General features: G+C 35.8%; 1 protein-coding gene across 1 annotated transcript in view; it reads right to left on the reverse strand.

Annotated features, from left to right (window-relative positions):
- The window catches only part of ADAM28 (ADAM metallopeptidase domain 28), a gene marked incomplete at its 5' end in the record, with an annotated part of 109,959 nt that overhangs the window by 64,782 nt on the left and 21,239 nt on the right, over nucleotides 1–23,938 (reverse strand). The window contains 7 exons of the mRNA XM_006864444.1: nucleotides 1,960–2,129; nucleotides 6,855–6,926; nucleotides 8,543–8,614; nucleotides 9,375–9,564; nucleotides 15,702–15,778; nucleotides 17,519–17,597; nucleotides 19,368–19,444. Of these exons, the coding sequence (XP_006864506.1) occupies nucleotides 1,960–2,129; nucleotides 6,855–6,926; nucleotides 8,543–8,614; nucleotides 9,375–9,564; nucleotides 15,702–15,778; nucleotides 17,519–17,597; nucleotides 19,368–19,444 (737 nt within the window). The remainder of the gene's footprint in view (nucleotides 1–1,959; nucleotides 2,130–6,854; nucleotides 6,927–8,542; nucleotides 8,615–9,374; nucleotides 9,565–15,701; nucleotides 15,779–17,518; nucleotides 17,598–19,367; nucleotides 19,445–23,938) is intronic.

The raw sequence follows: 23,938 nt of genomic DNA on the forward strand, positions 1-23,938 counted from the left end.
CCCCCCATTTTGGGTAGCCAATGTCCAAGTTGCCCATCCCTGTCTACTCTGTGTGTGGAGGGGGTGGGAATGATTCTTGCTGTAAAGCTTTGTTTCCTCTTTTGAGTTACTTCATCCATAGGTATAGGTCAAGTTCATCAAATTGTATCAGATTACTCTTTTTTTCCTCTTGTTTCTTCTTCTGGTTGAACTCTGATCATCCAGTCATTGAAGTCAGGTCAAGTGGGCATTATCTGCAAGTGTGGGTGTTCTTGTGCATATGCCCTCTCCTCTTATCAGCTGGAAGCTTCTCCTCTGTGGCTATATCACTGACTCTGGGCCCAAGAGTCCCCAGGTCTTGCCACACTGCTGGCCAACCAGGTCTTGATCTGGGTTCACAGAAGTTTAATGAACATTGTAGGGCTTAGCTTGCCACTTCACCGTTGCTTCTCCCTCTCTTCCCCTTATCTGTGACGAGCATGGCCACCAATCAGAGCGTGCATTCCCATCGAGTTCTTTCTGTTTATTTCTATCAGGTTTCAACTGCAAAGTACCAAATGGAATTTTGATACTGTGCTGTCATGTGTAATTATAAGTATTAGATTTATATCCCTTCATTTTTTAAAAACTTCCTATTTCTGCTTTAACAGAATTGCATGCCCGTATTTAAAGAATAAACCCCACAACAAAATCCACTGTCATCTAGTTGATTCCTACTATGTACAGAATTTCCACAGTTGTAAATATTGCAGGAGCCAAAAATCTCATCTTTCTCACAGAGGAGCAAGTTATTTAGAACTACTGACCTTGTGATTAGCAGTCCAGTGCTAATCCTACAATGCCACCAAGGCTCCTTATTTAAAGAATATGTTGTTGTTAACAGCCAGCAAGTGGGTTCTAACTTACAGCAACCCTGTATATGGTTTCCTAGGAGGGAATAGTGGGTTCAAACCTCTGATCTTAATGTTAGCAGTCCAGTGCTTATCCTACAATGCCACACCAGGACTGCATTTAAATAATATAAATCTATATTCTACAGGTAAGGAGTCCAGAATTCTGAATTTTGGATATGACTCTAAGATGAATGAAGGTCCTTCTTTTTCTATCTCAAGTTTTAGTAGCCAGCAATCCTTGGAGTTCATAGACTTTTGGATTTATGCTGTAGGAGAAGCACTAGACTGGTAACTGCAAAATCATCAGTTCAAACCCACCAGCTGCTATAAAAAAATACTACATAAGGTTTCTGTGAGTTGGAACTAGCTCCACAGAACACAACAACAACAATCATTAGATAGCATTAGTATTCCTCTATGTTTGTGTGTCTGTCTAATCTGCTCTTTTTATACCTCAGAAGTGATTAGGTTTCAGAAACACTCTATACTGATGTGGTATCATTAATATGATAAAGAAAACCTGTATTTAAACAGAATTACACCCACAGGTATAGGAGTTAGAATTCCAACACACATTGGGGTGGGGCAGGGGAGGAGACAACATATTTGGAGGCTTCAAAAGTTCATGCAATGATTCTGCTGTCTTTCAATTCTATTTTTCCAAAAACTCTTTTAAACCCCTCATATTTTAATCCATAATAGTAGGGTTATGGGATTGAAAAATAAGATTTATTTTTCTAACTTAGAAATTTCTCTCGACTAGAGCACAGAGCCTATGAGATCTTTGTTTTTAAACTTTGAATCTAAATCACTCTTGCTATTATCTAAGCTTGTTTTTCTACATACTCAGTAAAATCATATATACTATATACTTTTTATAAACCATTGGTAAATTATTGATTTCTCTTAAAATGTATATTTGGATAAAATATTAGGGTACATATAACCTAAGATTTAAGTGAGTGTCTTTTTAAAAACTTAATCCTTTTTGTAAATCCCTTTCTCTTATTCTATATTCTCAAATACTGTTTAAAAACTTTCAGTGATGAATATCATGAAATGTGCAAAGGAGTCAATCTTTACATACGTGATTAATTGAGCAATATCATGGTGCTTTCTTCTTGGGAGGATACTCCCCCTCCATTTAGAAAAATTTTCCAAGGTGAAGCTTGCATTTGGGGTTATCTTTATCTTATCTTCATCTGTCCAGATTTCTATACCAACTAAGGCCACATGAGCATTGAGCTTTTTATAAAGCTGTCCAGAGATAGAAATGGAAAACAACAATTTTTAATATATACAATGTGCTTAATACTTTCAAGCTGACTTGTAACAGCACTGTAAATACTTTATTTCCAAACATATTTGTGAAACAGAAGTTATATTCTCTTTTAGCAGACACCGCAATCCCCATAACAGTGCAGGGCAGAGATCAAGTTTTTTAATTCCTTTTTTTTTAAAAAAAAAAGAAAAGGCGCTATTGAAATATACTTCTCCATCTTGCACCCCTAAAGATGATCATTTTGTTTACTGATATGCTTTTGAATGCTCTCAAAGTCTTCATATTTCAGCATTAACAATGTTGGTCCAAGCTGCTTTGGGCACTAGAGAAGTTCCACATTTTATGAAAAAGTCTCACATTTGTGGATAACAATAAGTAAGTCTCTAATTCTTAAACCAGGACTGAGACAAATAAACTGCAAAGCACAGGGAGCAAATCTCAGAAATAGAATTAAAGTTAGCAGACTAAATGTAATATAAAAACTTAAATGGCTAGTATTATTTATAAAACTGCACAACGAAAGAAGAAAATTTCTTCTGAGAAACCTGAAAAAGTTAAAAAATAAAAGAGTAATTTGGAAAACAATAAAAGCACTTTTAAAAAGGCAATTATTATCAAAAGATAAGTAAAAACTCAACCAGATTATAATTATTTTCCTTGATTATTACCTTAACTTCATTATTTCTTTCTGACATTATTTCACTCATCTATCAAACACCCAACCTTGGTTAAAACCAGTTCTCCCTAACTTCTCTCCCCCAGTATGCCTCTAAAGACACACGGATAAAACATACAGCTATTCTGACTGGTCTCACTTTAAAGTCATGACTACTGACTTCAAGCAAGTTGTCTTTACTACGCCCCAACAAACCTGGGGCATAATCAAAATCCATTCAATCTTACAGGCTTCCGTACATTGTTTCATATCCACCTGCTCCTCTCTGTTAGAAATTCTAATACTTTATTTTACATTGTCACATTCAGCAAATGCCTCTGCTACTGAATTCGCTGAAAGTATTCAGCAATTAGCAGAGAACTTCACCAGACTCCCACCACCACCACTTCCCAGATACCCTGTACTGCCCCTTTATGAATGAATGCCTAATCAGCCTTAGGCCAACTTAGATCCTACATCTTTCCGCTAAGAAAATAATATTACTACAGCAAGTTTCCTCTCTTTCATATGTTGTTGTTGTGAAGTGCCACCGAGGCAGTTCTGACTCATAGCAACCCTGTATAGGGTTTTGAAGGAGTGCCTAGTGAGTTTGAATCACCCTCCTTGAAGTTCAAACTGACCTTGTGGTTCCGTACTTATCATATAGCACCATACCCATGAAAGTAACCTTCCATCAAATCATTCCCAATACTATAAAAAGGAACTATAATTTGACCCGTTTTAGGGGGAAAAGAATCACTTATTTTAATGTCACTTCATCCTCTAATTTATGCCTCATTTTTCTCTTCCCCTTAACAGCAAAGCATCTTGAAATAATTTTCTATATTCAGTATCTAATTATTCTTCTATCATTCTCTCTTAAAGTCACTTTAATGGTGCTCTTGTTCTGAAATGGCACTGTGGGACAAAGCACTGGAACACAAGGTCAATTTGAATCACAAGGTTGGTGGTAAACCAGCTTCTCAAATTATTTGCTCAGCATACAGATTGAATAAGTATGGTGAAAGAATACAGCCCTAGTGCACACCTTTCCTAATTTTAAACGATTCAGTGTCCCTTTGTTCTGTTCTCACCAATGCCTCTTGGTTTACGCACAGGTTCCTCATGAGCACAATTAAGTGTTTGAGACTGCTCATTGTCTGCAAAATTTTCTATAGCTTATCATGATCCACAGAATTGAAAATCTTTGTGTAGTCAATAAACCATATGTAAATATCTTTCTGATATCCTCTGCCTTCAGCCAATATTCATCTGACATCAGTAATGATAGCCCTTGCTCCACATCCTCTTCTGAATTTTGCTGGAACCTCTGGAACTTTTCTGCCAATGTACTGTTGCAGCCATTTTTAAATTACCTTTAGCAAAATTGTATTTGCACGTGATATTAATGATACTGTCTGATGATTTCTGCATTCTGCGCTGTCACCTCTCTTTGAAATGGGCAAATGTGGATCTCTTCCAATGAGTTAGCCAGGTAGGTGTCGTCCACATTTCTTGGTATAGATGAGTGAGTGCCTACAGTGCCACATCAGTTTGCTGAAAGATTTCAATTTGTATTCCATTAATTCCTGGACCCTGGTTCTTTGTCAATGCCTTCAGTGTACCTTGGACTTCTTCCTTAAATATGATTGGCTTTTGATCATGCTACCTCTTGAAATGGTTGGGCATTGACAATTTCTTTTTGGTACAGTGTCTCTGTATCTCTTTCATCTTTTATTGATGCCTTCTTCATCATTCAATATTTTGCCCAAATCAAGGCTTGAATTTTTTCTTCAGTTCTCTCAGCTTGAGAAATGCTGAGCATGTTCTTCCCTTTTGCTTTTCTAGCTCCATATCTTTGAACATTTCCTTATAATATTGGTCTTGGCCTCCTGGAGCTGCCATTTGAAATTTTCTCTTCTATTCTTTTTTACTTCTTCATATCTTCCATTTGCTTTAGCATCTCTACACTGGAGAGCAAGTTTCAGAGTATCTTCTGAAATCCATTTTGGTATTTTCTTTCTTTTTTGCCTGCTTAATGACCTCTTACTTTCTTCCAGAATGATGATGTTGAGGTCATCCCACAACTCTCTGATCTTCATTTACTAGTGTTTATTCATCTAATCCTTTCTGACATACTGTTTACTCTCTATTTGGTTATGTTTTAATCCTTGAACAAGAATGTAAACTGCTTGAAGTATCACACATCTGTCAGTTTTGTTTCGCATTTTATCCTCATATCGAAGAAAAGTACCTGGCACAATGTATGTGCTCAATGAAGATGGCTAATTGTTAGAGTTTCTTAAAAAGAATCAATAGAATCTTGATGGTGCAAGGGAGATATGACTTCAGTCACTAATCCACCTTCATTTTCTTTACATTCTTAGAGAATTTACAGAATATCACAAAAAACCTCAACTATTTCAAATAAAGCATGACAACTATATACTTAACTATTGTTGTTAAGTGCTGTCGAGTCAGTTCCGGCCCATAGCAACCCTGAACAGGGTTTCCAAGGCTGTAAACCTTTATGGGAGCAGAAAGCCTCATCTTTCTTCCACAGAGCAGCTGGTAGTTTTGAACTGCTGACCTTGAGGTTCACAGCCCGATTCATAACCACTACACTACTAGAGCTCCTTTATACTTAACTAGTAAGAGCCAAATATTAAAGATGTAATGAGAATAAAACAATAATTCTATTAAAATGTTTTGAAAATTCAAAGATACAATTATGCTTAAAAATATATGTTAACAACAGTTTTATAACACGTGAGGTTTGCAATCAGACAGATCTTAGACAATTGGTTTTACTTCTCAATATGTAATTATTTACCTGTTAATTAAATGTAGTGATAACATTGTCAGGTTTGTCTTGAGTATTTAGTGACATAATGAATATAAAAGATGATTCTATGCCAGAGGTTTATGCATTTTGGTTTTCCATCAACTTTCTCCTGGGATTTGTTTTTCAGACTTTTTTTTTTTTTAACTGAGCTTTTGGAAAACAAAAACAACACCAAAATACTAAAAACAAAACAAAATAAACTAACTAACTAAACGAGCTTTTATATCTTCACAGACCTGAAAATAGTAGGTGAAGTGACAAGTAGATGAGAAAATTCTCTCTCAAGCAATGTCAGTATTCAGTGGAGCAGTAACAGTTGTGATCACCAATCAGGAGCCAATCTCAGGGGTCAGGACTTTCCTCATTTGATTCATCAGCATTTGTAGAAAAGCTCAATAACATCTTTCAGAAAATGATTTCAGATTATATTTAATACAAGAGTAGCTGCAGAAGGTCTTAATTTCTTGCTTTGGAGATTTACAATAACGGTTTCATGGCACACCCTTGCAGTTGCTTAATAAGGTGTTTAGTGCTTCTGTTCTACTTCTTAGTTAACTACATAGTGACTTTTGATTAGGCATCCAAGGATCAACAGCATTCTTAATTTGCCTGGACCAGCAGAGGAAGGAGAGTCAAGTCTAGGTGGAAGAAATGATATGTGTGCCTAATTACCTAGGTGAACAACAGCTTGCTTGCCAGGTGAGATCAGAACTGGTGCCTGGGTACCATTAGTGACATTTTGATGAGAGATTTTATAGAAGAATCCTGTCCAAAAGGGGGAAAATGGAGAGCAGATTTAAAGTTTTTCACAGACTGTACACATTGTGAAGTCATGGAGGTGGGTAAATTAAAAAATATATATTGTCCTATAATGATAAGTAAGATTTTAGCCAAAATAGTCCCTGAAATCATAAAATCAAACAAAAGTTCAGTTTAACTAGTAAATAATGTCCACCTTGATCATTATGCTCTTTAAAGATCTATCTATGTAAAATCAAATTGACCACAGACACTCAAAAGATTTATGTTAATCAGGGAGGAATGGTTCAGGAAATGAGGATAAAACGTTGCACAACTCATAGAATGTAATCAGTGTCAGTGAATTCTACATGTAGAAACTTGAATTGGAGTATATTTTTGCTGAGTACATTCCCAACAACAAAAGCAAACATTTTTTTTACATAATAAAATATATCCTACCATGTTGACGTAATTGGCCATCTCAAAAACCCTCTTTCTTATTTCCTCGGGATTATGATTGTACTTTTGAAACTAAAAAACAGCCAAGAAAAAATATGAACATTAATAGAAATTAATTGGAAGGGCTAGAAGACAACGTTATTATATATTACTTATGCTGTTGTTGTTAAATGTGGTTGAGTGACCATGTATAGGGCTTCTGAGGAGTGACTGGTGAGTTTGCACCACTAACCTTGCAGTTCAAACTGACCTTGCAGTCCATTGCTTATCCTACAGTACCAAACCAGGACTCCATATTACATATTGTTGTTGTGAAGTGCTGTCAAGTCAGTTCTGACCCATAGTGACCCTGTATAAGGTTTCTGAGGAACAGCTGGTGAGCTTGAACTGCCTACCTTGCAGTTCAAACAGCTTTGCAGTCTGGCGCATTAACCCACAGTGCCACACCAGGACTCCGGTAGCTATTACATTACATGTAAGTAGATATAATTAAGGATCATATGTAAAATTAACAATGATAAGTCAGAAACAAATTGCTTCATTATTGCTCTAACTATATTAAAGTATTTTGTACATAAAGATATGTTTTATTTTTTTAAGTACTAGATAAATGACTACCGGCTTTGCACTGCGATTTAATATGCTGGAGTGCAAGGTTGGTTTGAGTTGCAAGTTCAGCAGGTCAAGCTCACCAGCTGCTCTTCAAAAACCCTATACAGGGTCGCTGTAAGTCAGAACCAACCTGATGACACCACCACCACCACCACCAGCTTAATGTAAGACTGAGGAATTATCCCAGCTATATTTTCAGTTATATAGCAAGATTACTTAAGTGATGCAGAATCAATGCAAGGGAAAGTTAAGTTTTTAGATAATGAAAATTGAATGCATTTAGTGCATACAATAGAGTTGCCAAAGTTTTAAGGCTTGAAGCAGTAAATGTACTCATATATTTGTGGCATAAAGTTTTTCTTTTTGAGATCACACCTGCGGATTTTGTTGTTAAAAAATATAATATGTGAACATGTATTCTTATAAAAAGAGTTCTGGTGGCATAGTGATTAGATGCTGCATGGTCAACTGAAAGATTTACTGTTTGGACCCACCAGTAACTCAACAGGAGAAAGATGTGACAGTCTGTGTCTGTTAAGACTGCCTTATTTGAATCTTTGTGAGACAGTTCTACTCTCGTCCTAGCCAACTCACAGGGTTGCTATGAGTCAGAATTGACTCAATGGCAAAGAGTTTGGTTATTCTTAGAAAAGAAAAGAAAAATTGAGTATTTCCAAAGACTTGCTTTTTTTCAGAAGATATAGTCAGTCATTTGTATTTACACATTATAATGAACATAAACTCTAATATACAAATGATTTAAATATTGGATAGAAGATAAAATTACAAAGAAACTTAATTAGAAATTAAAATTGGAGCTCTTAAGGCAATAAGAAAAGAGCCTCAAAGTGCTAAAAAATTCAATTTATGCTTTTCATATCAGGTGCAGTATTCTGAAAAGGAGAAACAATATTAAATTAATTATAAATGTAAAATTCTGTAAGTTCAGAACAAATCATAACCATAGCTAAAATTCATGATTTTTCAAAATAGATTCAAAACATTTACTATAATAATTCATATAATAAATTATGTACAAAGGAGCGTTATAAGACATATTTATCTAATATACCTACCTCACCCTTATCCAGGACCAAATAATACTCTATGTATTTCTGATACTTCTGAGCATTCTGGCCATTCAATTTCTGAAATATCAGGAGGAAAATTAGTCAGACAATATCCTTCTCTGCAAAAACATTCTGTGTATTTGAAATATGCAATTTTATAAGAGGCTGATTGATATCTGGGAATAAAGGGTGGAAGTATTACCCTTTTAATTCCAACTCAACAGCTAAGATTATTTGCAGAAAACATTCAAAATGTTAGAGCTAGAAGGAGCATCAGTAGTATTCTATACGTATGCCTTTAGTTGAACACAGTGAATCATGAGGGAAGTGAAATGACAAAAATATTTTAATATACATTTCATAGCTATGTTTATTTTTCTTCTTTTGCTGGAAGAAGCATTCCATGCATGAAATAATATTCTAGGTTCTTGTTGGCAAATACTGTGTCCATTTTTTTACTGTTGTGCCCAACCCCTATGGCACTACTTTCTGAGAAATATGTTGATTGAGTTCAAGGTATTAAAAGATTTTTTCTCAAAATGATAATAGTACTTTATATATCTGTGGTTTGTTGTATATAATAGAATGTATTGTGAAAGTCACCTGTTTCCTCAAGGCAGGTGTTACACTTCTTTTTCATCCTACACATGATTGATCATTATATTTGAACCTTAAGAACTTATTAAATTGTTATTTAATCAAAAGTTTTTATGATTAGTGTCTGGATCCCCTTGTAATTTCAACTATTATTGTACCATTTAAGTCAATTGCAGCTGCTAAGGGCAGTCAGGAGAGAATACACAAGAACATTTAAAAATAACAATAGATATATACATACAACCAGATTGGTGGCAGGTGGGATGGCATTCTTTCGAGACCCATGTGTCCATATCACATCATCCATCCCACAGGTGCTGTTAACCTTTTCATCAGGGTCATGCTTAAAAAGTGCATGCCCTTCTTCATCCAGATTTGTGCCACTTAATGGTTCAATGAAATAGCTTTGATCCCCCTGACTGAAGTAACCTCTGAAAAACATAATGATTCAGGTTTATTAACAAAATGTCCCGGTTTTAAGGTTTTGTAGTTTTATAGACACCACAAAGAGACTTGTGACATTTCTAGTCAATCTCCAAAGCAGTCAAACTCATAAATTAGAGGCAATAAACTACAATGAAATATAATAGCTAAAATTACCCTTTGTTGTTGTTGTTAAGTGCTGTTGAATTGGTGCTGACTCATAGTGACCCTGTATAGGGTTTCTGAAGAGCTACTGGTGGGTTTGAACCACCGACCTTGCTGTTGAAACTAACCTTGTAGGTTCAAACTGACCTTGTGGCCCAGTGCATATCCTACAGCATGTATTTTATCTGTGAAGAAGATTGAAATTGTGAAAATTTTCATTTTATTTGAACCCACAATCAGTACTCATGAGAAAGCAGCAGTCAGGAAATCAAATGGCATACTGAATTTAATAAACCTGCTGCTAAAAGATCTCTTAAAAATGATAAAAAGCAAAGATGTCACTTTGAAAACTAAGTAAAACTCCTTAATCGAGCCATGGTTTTTTCAAGTACCTCAAATTAATGTGAAAGCTGGACAAAAAATAAGGAAGACTGATGAATTTGATGCTTTTGAATTATGGTGTTGGTGAATAATGCTGAATATCATGGACTGCTAGAAGAATGTGCAAATCTGTCTTGGAAGAAGCATGGCTAGAATGCTCCTTAGAACCAAGAAGAGCATGACTTCATCTCATGTATTTTGGACATGTTATCAGGAAGAGTAATCCCTGGAAAAGAACATTATGCTTGATAAAGCAGAAGGAACACCCCCACTGTGTTGGATTGATACAGTAACTACATTAATGGACTGAAACAAAGCAATGATTGTGAGGATGTGGCAGAACCATTAGTGCTTCATTCTGTTGTTCATAGGGTGGCTATGAGTCTGAACCACCTCAATGTCACCTAATTAAATGTACATGAAGAAATGGAAACTTTAGGAGAGAAGTGACTATTGCAATGCCATATAAGTAACTCAAGACAGTGCTGACACTGTTGTTGTTAGGTATGTGCATGGTATTTTCAATATTCTTTTAAAAAAAACATAATTAAAATGCATCCATTTTTCTTTGGTCTTCCTTATTCATTGTCTAGCTTTTGCATGCATATGAGGTAATTTAAAATACCATGGCTTGAACCAGCCACACTTTAGCTTTCCAAGTGACATTTTTGTTCTTTAACACTTTAAAGAAGTCTTTTGTAATGCAATATGTCATTTGATATTTTGACTTCTACTCCCATGAGTGTGGCTTGTGGATCCAAGTAAAATAGACAACTTCAATCTTTCCTCCATTTAACATAATGTTTTTTATTGGTTCAATTGTGAGGATTTTTGTTTTCCTCACATGTTAGTGCAATCCATATTAAGACTATATTCTTTGACTTTCATCAGAAAGTCCTTCAGTCCACTTTACTTCCAGCAAGCAAGTTTATATCATCTGCATATGGCGGGTAGTTGACAAGTCTCTAATTCCACTTCCATGTTCTAAATATAACCCTTTTTTTTATATATATTATTCACTCAGCACACAGATAGAACAAATATATTAAAAGGTTACAAGCCTGACAGGCACCTCAACTGATGTTAAACCATTTGGTAGCCCTTTGGTCTGTTCAAATGATTGCCTCTTGGTCTAAACAGGTTTATTATGAGCACAACTAACTATTCAGGAATACCTATACTTGCAATGTTATCCATAGTTTGTTATGATCAACACAACTGGATGCCTTTGAATAGCCAATAAAAACACAAGTAAGCCTCTCTCTGGTATTCTCTGCTTTCAGTCAAGATCCATGTGATATCAGTAATGATATCCCTCATTCTATGTCCTCTTCTGAATACAAACTGAAATCCTGGCAGGGCCCTATATATGTACCGCTGCAACCATTTTTAAATTATCCTCAGCAAAATTTTACTTGCATGTGATATTGACTTTCGATAGTTCTGCAATCCATTGAATCATCATCATCTGAATGACATGAATATGAATTTCTTCCAGCTGGTTGACCAAGTAACTGTCTTCCAAATTTCTTGTCATAGATGAGTTAGTATTTCCAGTGTTATATCCATATGCATAGTGGTTACAAATTGTTATGAGAACTGCAAGGTCAGCAGTTTGAAACTACCAGCTGTTCTGCAGAAGAAAGATGAGGGTTTCTGCTCCCGTAAAGATTTACAGCCTCGGAAACCCTGTACAGGGTTTCTATGAGTCAGAACCGACTCCATGGCACATAACAACAACAACAACAACATCCATATGTTGAAACTTGGCATTCCATCAATTCTTGGAGTCTTATTTTCCACTAATGCTTTCAGTACACCTTGGACTTCTTTTAATACTATGGACTCTTGATCACATGCTACCTTCTTAAATAGTTGAATATTAACCAATTCTATTTGATAAGTCACTCTGTGTATTCCTTCCATCTTCTTTGGATATTTCCTGCATTATTTAAAATATTGTGTATAGAACTCTTCAATGCAGCAAGTCTATGTTTAAATTTTTTCACAGATTTCAACCTAAGAAATGTTGAGTATGTTTTCCCCTTTTGGTTTTCTAACTTCAGATCTTTGCACACGTCATTATAACACTTTGCTTTGTCTTCTGGAGCTACCTTTTGAAATTCTTAATTCAGTTCTTTTATCATTTCTTCTACTCGCTTTAGTTTCTTTATGTTCGAAAGCAAATTTCAGAATCTCTTCTAACATCCAATTTTGTTTCCCTCCTCCCCCCCTCTTTTTAATGACCTTTTGCTTTCTTCATTTGTAGTGGTCTTGATGTAATCCCACAACATCTCTGACCTTTGGCCCTTAGTTTCGAATGCATAAAATCTGTTCATGAGATGGTCTGCTAAATTTAATTAGGTGATACTCAGTATATCATCTTTCATACTTTGGACATAGTATTAGGAGGGATCAGTTCCTGGAGAAGGACATCATGCTGTTAAAGTGAAAAGGAGGAAGACCCACAACAAAATGAACTCAAGCTTAATGATGATTGTGAGGTTGTCGCAGGCCTGGGGAGCATTTCGTTTGACTGTGTATAGGTCACTATGAGTTGTTACTGACTTGACTGCACCTAACAACATATTAAAAGTTACTTTTAGTTTGAGTTGACATGTCTTAATTTTTTTCAGCTTCAACCGGAGCTTCTATTTGAGCAATTGGTGGTCTGTTGCACAGTCAGTTCCGGGCCTTTTTGGCTAATGATACTTTATCTTCTCCTTTGCTTTTCTCCAAAGATATTGTTGATTTGCTTCCTTTGTATTCCCATAGGGAAGGTCCATGTGTGTGGTACTTGCAATGAATAAATTTTTAGTATTGCAAAATTCTATTATGTGATCTTTTCTATTATTAAGGTCATATTTTCCAGCTACCACTCCTTTGTTTTCAACCTTCATATTTCAATCAATAGTAATTATCAGTGCATTTAGATTTCATGTTTGATCACCCTTAGACTGAAGAAGTTGATAGAATTCTTCAATGTTATTATCACAGGTTTTCACAGACGGTACATAAATTTGAATAATAATGATATTATCATTCGGTTTAGTAGTTGGTGTGCAAATTTAAATAGTAGTCATATTAACTTATTTTCTTGATGATGTATGGATATTATATTATCACAGACAATATTTTACTTCAAGATGGAGCTTGAAATGCTCTATTTCATGATGAAAGTAACACCATTCCCCTTCACTATACCATTTCTGGCATTTAAACCACAGAAGTTTCTATTCAGAATGTTTAATAACAGTCCATTTTAACAAACTAATGCCAAGAATATCTATTTTTATGGATTCCATTTCATTTTTGATGACTTCCAATTAGCCTACAGTCACAATTCATATATTCCACATTCCCAACATTAATGGATATTTGCAGTTGTTTCTTCTCACTTTCAGCAATTGAAGGTCTTGAAAACTTGGTTCCATCAACTCATTAAGGTTAAGTTTACTTTGAGAAGATAGCTTTGCCTGAGCCATTTAGTGTCTTTCAACTGTTGTTATTGCTGTTGTCTGACCCATCAAGACCCTGTACAAGGTTCCTGAGGAAGAGCTAGTGAGCTTAAACTGTCAACCTTGCTGTTAAAATGACTTATAGTCTGATGCATTAACCCACAGCACCACATCAGGACTCCTAGAAGGGGTTTATCTTCTGACACTATATAAGACACTTTCATTGTTATTCATAAGTTTTCAGTGACTATTCAGAAGTAGTCCACCTCTCCTTTTCCTAGTCTTAATTAGTCTGGAAGTTTTGCTAAAGCCTGTCGAATATGGGTGACCCTGCTGGCATTTGAAACACCAGTGGTATAGCAACCAGCATCCCAGCAACACACAAGTGACCACAGTATGATAAACTGATAGATGAGTGGGGAGTGCTGAAACTAGGATGGAAATTTCCTTACTTTCACCCCAGTGTTCTTTCAATTCACATGCCTTCTCTGCTCTAAATGTTCACTTTTAAGAAATGATAGAGACATTAGAGTCTTATAGGAAAGGATTCAATTCCTGGGTCCATCACATTTTAACTGAAATCTCATGGGAATTTTTTTTTTTAACTTACATAGGCTCAGCTTTTCCATCAATCAAATGGGAATAGCAATACTTATCTAATAAAATCATTTTAAGGATGAAAGGAAATAACGTGTAAAAGCATTTATTCAATGAATAATATTAATTTTGTTTTTTTTTAATTGTCTCTGTTGTGAAAGATACAACAGACTCCTAGCAAAAAAAACTCATTCAGACAGTATTTATAGACAATTCATTATTTGTAAGGCTTTATAATAAAGCAAAATGATTAAAGACAGTCATGGTCTCTCTCCTCACGTAGCTTATGTTTAAATGAGGAAGCTGGCTGTCTCAAATACTTTCAGAAATACAAAACTACTAATAGCTGCTACAAGAAAAGTACAAAGATATCTAAGAGAATAGAATTAAGTGTACATAAAACTAAAAGACTACAAAAGTGAAGGTGAAAGAGAGAATTAAGTAATTTATTACAATCATCTATATCATGGTAGTTTGGAATACAACATGGCAGTAGAGACAAAATATAATAAAAAAATCTCAGGAGATACTTAGTAAAAATATATCAATAAAAAGTAAAAACCATACCAAGTTCTGTCAAGTTGATTCTAACTTAACGGTAACCCATTCGTGTAAAGTAGAACTATTCCAGAGTTTTTCCAAAAGTATAACTTTTTAGGAGCAGATTGCCACTTTTCATCCAGTGTTCCTCTAAATGGGTTCAATTTGTTAACCTTTCAAATAGTATCTCAGTACTTAGCCATCTGTACCACCCAGGGACTTCAGAACTATCCATTGAGCTTGATAAATATTGAAAATGGGGAGTTGAGAGACAAGAAGTCATCAAAGCACCTAGACTTCTGTATTGGACAAGTGGTCCAATCTTTATCATACTTATCATTGTGATTCATACTTATCAATGGGGAAATATGAGATTAGGGAGAGGTTAATTAGTTTCATTCGGGGCATACTGAGACTGGGATTTATTTAAGATATCTAATCCTGGTGTGGAACTGTGGGTTAATGCGCCAGACTGCAAAGCCGTTTGAACTGCAATGCCGACAGTTCAAGCTCACCATCTGCTCTTTGGAAACCCTATACAGGGTCACTATGGGTCAGAATCGACTTGACGGCACTTAACAACAACAACAACTGGATATGAGGAAACAAAAATGAGATGTTCAAGTTTGAGTGTAAAAAGAGACATCTTACATAGAGATGCATGAAGAGTTACTAACAATGAGCAAGAAATGGAAGCCATAAGCAAGGATAAGACAAGCTAGAGAAAAAAAAAAAAAAAATAGGTAAGAAAGGATGAATGAGAGAGAGGAGCTCCTAATTTTTAAATATTCTGACTCCAGTGTTGGGACTGAAACCTGTATCTTAAAAACAAGTAAACAAAAAATACTATCAAGAGAAATATTTTCTCTTTCAAATTTCAAATTTTTCAAGCCCTAAAGGTTAATATTCAAATATAGCACACTGAATTAGAGTTTTGATTCTTCAGGTTTAGAAAAAAATACACCAGAATCACAGGTTAACACAAAATACCCATGAAGTCTTACCTTAGTCCCCTACATGTACTGATGCTAGCATCAGAAACTTTTTCATTAATGATGTGTCCTTGGTAATAACAGTCATCCTAATTAAAAAGGAAAAGATATTAGTAAAGGATCATCTGTGTGTTTTTTAGATCCACTATTAAGGAGTCCTGGAGTCCTGGTGTGGTGCTGTGGTTAATTCGCTGAACTGCAAAGTCGTTTTGAACCACAAGATGGTCGGTCAAACACACTAGCTGCTCCCAGAAACCCTATACAGGGTCGCTATGGGTTGGAATGGACTCGATGGCACTTAACAAAAGCAATATTAAGTCCTGGTGTGTTGCTGTGAAATAAAGCACTGGACTGCAAGGTGGGTTTGAATCACAAGGTGACTGTTCAAACTCACCAGCGCTCCTTGGAAACCCTACGTAGGATCACTATGAGTCGGAACCCACTTGATGGTACTTAACAACAAAAACAATAAGTTTAAATTTGAAACCTTGAAAGAGGTGTTATAATGCTCTTAAAATATTTTCTGTTGAACAGTCAACTGAGAAATTAAAAACAAACAAAACAAAAACACTTCTTTATAGTAAAAAACTCCAATTTTTACAAGGATCCCAAAATGCTAGAAAGTGTTAGTAAAATATTGCCAAAGTATGATAATAGAGGTAAATGTTGTTTGGAAGGAACACACTTACATGTGTAAACTGAGCCCACTAAACAGCAGACATCTATTCTACTATTGCTAATAAAAATCTATGTTTGGATTATTACGGTTGTGTTTTTATATCTTGATATATTCAAAGAGTTCCACTAGCATCACTGGACTAGCAAAATGTCCCTTGTCTCCATTTGGAGCAGAATGCTCATCCTATCACATTTTCATAAAGGTGTTCAATCAAGACACTATTCTACTTGGGAACAGAAGGGGAATTGGTCTATGTAAACCTTTGTGCCATTTCCATAGAAAATAATTTTCAAAGGGCTTCTAATAAAGATTGCAGTTCAGACAAAAGATAGTGACAAACTGCTCCTCTCACTACTACATACTGGTATCTGCTCAGTCTGAGCAAAGAAGGGCTGGGAAAAAACAAACAAACAAACAAACAAACAAAAACAGAGCCAAAAGTGAAAATTGTTTAAAAAGAAGAATGAAATGTGGCTCTGTGGGTTAATGCGCTGACTACAGGGTTGGTTTGAACCACAAGGTCAGGGTTTCAAGCTCAACAGCCATTCCTCAGAAACCCTATCCAGGGTCACTGTGAGTTGGAACCAATTTGACAGCACTAAATGGAAACAACCTTAATTCAGGGGTTCTGGTGTGGCGCTGTTGGGCAGTCACACATGGTTAGAACCATAAGGATGGTGGTTCAAACTCTCTAGCTGCTCCTCAGAAACCCTAAACAGGGTGGCTACAAGTTGGAACTGAGTCAACTGCAGATAATAACTCCATAGTTTAGACTGGTGCTTGGCATTGACTAAGAACACCAAATATGCTTAACTCTTCACTTCACTTACTAAAGCAAGAAGTTCCTTCTGACTGCCCTGGAACAGGAAACTCATGAAGGCTGGAGACTATTATCATAGCAGGAAAGGAATGCCTTTATTCTTGTCAAACTTTCATAAAAAACATGGTGGGTCAATTAGTAATTGCTACTACTGAAAAGAGTTATTGTTGTTGTTGTTGTTAAATGCTGTCAAGTCGCTTCAGACTCATAGCAACACTGTCTAAGGTTTCTAAGGAGCAGTTGGTAGAAAAGAGTACCAGGACTGATAATGGTGTTGCCTTTGGGTCTGAATAATACCACAATTAGCAATGAATCTAGGGAAACTCATACCATTATTTGTGGACTTGTGGTGACCTCCTTTCCTGTGGAATTATAATGTGTTTCCGTGTAGCCTGGTGCAAGGAGATCCCTAAAGGGAAGGAAAAAAATAATGGTTACTTTTTCTAATTACAAAGTCCAGTGATCAAAGCATAATCTTTCACTGGATAATGCATGAAATTTGTAACTTCTGAGCTCTCTCTCCTTATATTTCAAGACAAGTGCAAGCAAAAAACGAGTGCTCAAAGTGGAAAAACTGAGAGAAGCAGGGACATTCCTGAGTAGTACAAAACAATATCTATTTCCTCAACAAATAATTTTCAGAAGTTCAGTGAAAGTGCTGGAAAGACCCTAACTTCCATTCTCAGTATTTTCACTGAATTTCTGAATATTATTTTAATTATCCACCAGAAATCAGGAATTTGAATAATATATATTTAAAGGAGTAAGGAAGGAAGTAATGCCTATTGAATGACATTTCTATCCCAGGAACTGTGTTAAATACATTAAATGCATTATTTAATTTAATTCTTTCAACAATCCTATAAGTAATGTTGTTCTCCCTATTTTTCAAATGAGATTATATAATCAGATTTAGGATTGCATGAATCCAAACCTATACTATTTTCACTGGAGCCCTAGTGTGGCATTGTGGGTTAATGTGCTGGACTGCCAGGTCAGTTTGAACTACAAAGTCGGCAGTCAAGCTCACCAGTCACTCCTAGGAAGCTTTATACAGGGTCAGTATGAGTCAGAACCAACTTGACAGCACTTAGCAACAACAATAAACCACACTTTTTCCAAACTCCAGTTAGTTGTAATATTCTTACAAATGATGGCTGTCTATTGGGTGGGAGGCTGGGAGGCTGGGAGGCTGGGAGGCTGGTGTTGTTTATTCCCCCAAAAGATTTACAACCTCAGAAACCCAAGGAACAGTTCTACTCTATCTTACAGGGTTGCTGTGAGTAGGAATCCACAGTGACCACACTAGTGAAACCATATCAGTATAGGCTATGTCTTAAGTTGATCATTTTTTAGAAGTAAACTGAGCTGATTAGGCACAGAGCAGCAAGAAGAGCTAGGAGAAAAGATGTGCCAAGCTACATGATGATTACCAGGAGTAGATGCTCAAAAGAGACAAGGACCTTACCCAGAAAACCTTCTTTTAGAACCAGCACCCTGAATTTAGACTTCTAGCCTCCTACACTGCGAGATTATAAATTCGTTAAAACTACCTGCTTGTGGTATTCTTGTTAAGTAAGTACTAGAAGACTAAGTCAAAGTGCCATGCACTAAATGAGGAACATGAATAAATAAGAGGCCCAAAGTATATATGAGAAAAATGCACAGGAGGCTAGCAACCAGAATAATCGAATAGAAAGGGTACTGGTATTAGAGTCAGGAAAGCCCGGTTCTTGTTTGGTCATGAATTTGTCTTTTGGTCCTAGTATTTTCTTTACTTTACATAGTTCTTGTTCTTTTCTAGTTTCCTGATTTTAATACTTAGTGTTTCAGTGTTGGAAGAATAAAATGCAGTGTTATAGGGAAAGAATTAAAACTTAGAACAAAGTTCACAGAAATCTTTCTATCTGATGTTTTATAGAAGTGGGTACATTGAATGTCTATTTAGATCATTTTCATATTTTATCATGTTTTATTACTGGGACTATAGGAGCACTGTCAGTGTGTTATTACTATCTGGGTAGAAACAAATATTCATTGAATCCCTTGGGCGAGTTGAGAGCAAAAGTTGATTACTCAAGGTTTGTGAGAGCCATAAGTAGTAACAGATCCAATTAGCACATTTTCCACTTGCTAACTTGTGGTTGATGAAGACAATACAAAAAATAAAGACACTTACTTGTTTTTTTTCAAAGAAAGCACCACAATTTTTCCATTAACTGTCATTTTGTACTTCAATTCAGTTTCAAATTTTTTCTATAAAAATATAAAAATATTTACTTGTTACTAAAACACACACACACACAAACAAGCATTAGCAAGCAATGTCTGTTTTTCCTTAGCAGTAACCTGCATAACTCCAAATGTCTGCATCTATCCCTTTATATTGATCATACATCTCTGACAACTAAACATTATCTGAGGCCTATCTACCCACCCACTCATGACTCATCTATTCATTCATGCATTCTATTAATATTATTTAGGTCCTACTTATGTGTAAAACACTGTGTTCAGTGTTGCAATTCAGCACTAAGCAAAAAAAAAAAAAAAAGGAAACTGCTCTCTGGCAGCTAATAATCTTATAGAAAGACTTAAGGTGCCTAAGGATAAGCAATGGACCTCAAGGTTGGTTTGAACCAAAAGGTTGATGGTTCAAACTTACCAGCAACTCCTTGGAACCAACTCAGCAGCACTTAGCAACAACAACATGAATTAAGCAGGTGAAACAGAGAGGGAAAGTTATCTAAGAAGGAATAGTATACCTAAAGTTCCAGCGATATCCATTGTCATCACTGAGTATTTGATTTTGAGTTCTTCTTAAGACAAACTATAGCTCAGAACAAAGGCAAAAGAACAGGACCCCATTGTTGTGAGGAAGAAAAACATCACTTCTAGTGTTCAGAAAGAGAAAATATTCCCTAAAGTGAGTCGTGTGTATGTGTAAAAACAGAACTGTAGATTTAACTGTAGATTGTTATACAAGGAGATTAGAATGGACAATATGTAATTATTTTAAAGAAATTGTCTTTGCATAGAAACTTTGATATTGATCTAAAAGATAGGGTCACTGGCAGTAATGAACACATGTTGTTAAGTGCTATCAAATAAATCTGTTCTGACTCATATTGATCCTGTATAGGGTTACTGAGTAATGGCTGGTGGATTTGAACCACTGACCTTAAGGTTATTCTATAGCACCATTCCAAGACTCCAATGAACACATAATAGGCAAAAATTCATTGGGATGTGACAAGAAATTGTCAATAATGAGAATTAAATACGACAGACTACATGGAATCAAGAGCTATTTGGTATGAACTGAATAGTTTCTCTTGCTGTGTTGCGTTTGAGGACAACCCTTCCTTCTCTCCTTCCTCTCCTGGCCAAGACAGTACCTGAGTTCACCAAGAGACAATGATGGATCAAAGCCATCAAGTCAGGGATATTGCACAGGAATTTGGCTATGTACAAGGTCAATTACATTGGCCCATGCTTCCTTTAAACGATTAATTAGAGATGTTATGCCTTAGTGTCTATAATCCAGGAATATAAATATCCCATAATGTGGGCCCAGATGAGGAGAGGCTGATGACATTAAGACCATTTTCATAGGTATCTTGCTCTTTTTCACTGACTCACTACTTTACCAAGCATGATGTTATTCACCCGGGACTAGTCTCTCTGGATAACGTGTTCAAATTATACAAGATGAAGTCTCACAAACCTCACATATAAGGAGCATTCTGGCTGTACTTCTTTCAAGAAAGATCTGTTTCTTCATCTGGCAGTCCATGGTATAGTCAATATTTTTCAGTAAAATATAATTTAAAAACATCAATTTGTCTTCCTTATTCACTGTCCTGCTTTCACATGTAGATGAAGGAATTGAAAATGCTATCTATGGACTGGGTTAGTTGCACCTTTGTCTTCCAAGTGACATCTTGGGATTTTTAACACTTTAAAGAGATCTTTTGAAACAGATTTCCCAGTGCAATGCATTATTAGATATCCTGACTACTGCAACCATAAGTGTTGATTGTGGATCCAAATGAAATTAAATCCCTGACATCTTTAATCTTTTCTTCATTTATCATGATGTTACTTGTTGTCCAGTTGTAAGAATTTTTTTTTTCTTCTTAAGTTGAGGTGTAATCCATATCATATAGAAGTCTTTGCTTTTTAGCAGTAAGTGCATCAAGTCCTCTTTGATTATCATGCAACCTTGTGTCATCTACATATTGCAGCTTTTTATTCAAGTCTTCCTCCAATTCCAATGCCCTGTTTTCTTAATATAGTCCAACTTGTTTGATTATTTGCTCAGCATACTAATTTAAGTCCTGGTGTGGCACTGTAGGTTAATGAACTGGACTGCAAAGTCGGTTTGAATTGCAAGGTGGGCAGTACAAGCTTACCAGCCGTTCCTTGGAAACCCTGTACAGGGTTGCTGTGGATTGGAACTGACTTGATAGCACATAACAACAACAACAACAACAACAAATGAAAGGATGTCACCCTGACACACAACTTTTCTGATTTTAAGCCATGCAGCATCCCCTTTTTTCTGTTTGAATGACTGCTTATTGTTGTATGTAATTAAGTGTTCTGGAATTCCCATTCTTTGCAATGTTATCCATAATTTGTTATGGTCCATACAGTTCAATTATTATGCATAGACAATAAAAAAACAAGTAAACACCTTTCTGGTAATCTGTGCTTCCAGCCAAGACTCATCTGACATTAGCAATGAGATTCCCCATTTCATGTCTCCTTTAAATCCAGCTTGAATTTTTGACAACTTCCTGTTGATGTGTTGTTGCACCATTTTTAAATTATCTTCCTTCAGCCAAATTCTAGTTGCTTGTGATAGTAATGATAATTTAATAATTCTGTAGTCTGTTGGATCACCTTTTTCTGAATTGACGTGAATATGGATCTCTTCCAGTTGGTTGGCCAGGTAGCTCTCTGCCAAATATCTTGGCATAGATGAGTTAGCATCTCCAGTTCTATATCACTTTATTGAAACTTTTTAGTTGGTACTCCATGAATGCCTGGAGCCTTGTTTTTTATAATGCTTTCAATGCAACTTAGACTTCAACCTTGTAATACCATCAATTCTTGTTCACATGCTACCACCTTAAATAATTTAATGTCAACCAATTATTTTTGGTACAGTGACTCTATATTCCTTCCATTGTCTTTTGATGCTTCCAGCATCATTCAATATTTTGTCCATTGTGTTGTTGTTGGGTGCTATTGAGTTGGTTCCATCTCATAATGACCCTACATAGAGAACAGAATGAAACACTGTCCAGTCTTGCACCATACTCACAATTGTTGTTACCACTGTGTCAATCCATCTTGTTGAGGGTCTTCTTCTTTTTTGCTGACCCTCAACTTTACCAAGCATGATATCTTGTCCCAGGGACTGGTACTTCCCAACAACAAATCCAAAGTATGAAAGACAAAATCTTATTATGATTTCTTCCAAGGAAGAACCCAACCATACTTCTTCCAAAACAGATTTCTTTGTTCATCATCAGTGTATCTTGATTACATCTTGATAATCAAAGAGCAAAAATTTCCAATTTCCTCATCTAAGGTGGTGTTCAGATGGGAGCAAATCTGTAATGTCAAGATGATGTTCATAGGTATCTAGGAAACAACAAAGGATGCCCTAGATTCCCAAGGAGGTTCTTAATTCAAGCAGTACAACAAGGGCTTTGCGTATATAAAACCTAAGTCTTCTAGAAATCCTGACAGACCTAGTTAATGGCATAAAACTTTGACAATGTAAAGAGGTATTGTAATGCCAGAAGTCCTCTCTTATGACCCAAGCTGACAGTAAGATGGTCTGTAAGAACATGTACAATTTAGAAGACAAATTCTATGAAGAATAGCAACAACTCTTGGAAGGTAGTTTTAAACATCAGGGATCTTGATTGATAATTTGTTGTATATTTATATATATCCTTACAGATATGGTTTTGGAAATGTACTAGAGTCACATTAATTTATTCATTCATTTGCCTATATATATATACACATATATATACATATTATAATCATATAATCATTAATCATATAATCAATATCAAGGGATATTCAAGGTTCTAGAAGCTGGGTTATATGAAGAAAAATGTGACATCAGAATTGGAGGAAGATTCATTAACAACCTGCGATATGCAGATGACACAACCTTGCTTGCTGAAAGTGAAGAGCACCTAAAACATTTACTGATGAAGATCTAAGAGCACAGCCTTTGGCATGGATTACATCTCAATATCAATAAAACAAAAATCCTCACCACTGGACCAATAAACAACATTCTTATCAATGGAGAAAAGATTGAAGTTGTTAAGGACTTCATTCTTCTTGGATCCACTATCAATGCACATAGAAGCAGCAGTCAAGAAATCAAATGACATATTGTATTATGCAAATCTGCTGCACAAGACCTTTTTAAAGTGTTGAAAAGCATAGATGTCAGCTTGAGGACTAAGGTGTGCCTGACCTAAGCCATGGCATTTTCAATAACCTCATATGCATGTGAAAGCTTGACAGTGAATAAGAAAGACTATAGAAGAATTGATGCTTTTGAGTTATAGTGTTGGAGGAGAATATTGAAAGTGCCATGGGCTGCCAAAAGAACCAGTAGATCCATTTTGGAAGAAATGCAGCCAGAGGCCAAGATGGCCAAACTTTGTCTCTCATACTTCAAACATATTGTCAGGAGGGACCAGTCACAGG

Source organism: Chrysochloris asiatica, unplaced genomic scaffold (genome assembly GCF_000296735.1).
Source record: "Chrysochloris asiatica unplaced genomic scaffold, ChrAsi1.0 scaffold00064, whole genome shotgun sequence".
NCBI classification, from domain to species: Eukaryota; Metazoa; Chordata; class Mammalia; order Afrosoricida; family Chrysochloridae; genus Chrysochloris; species Chrysochloris asiatica.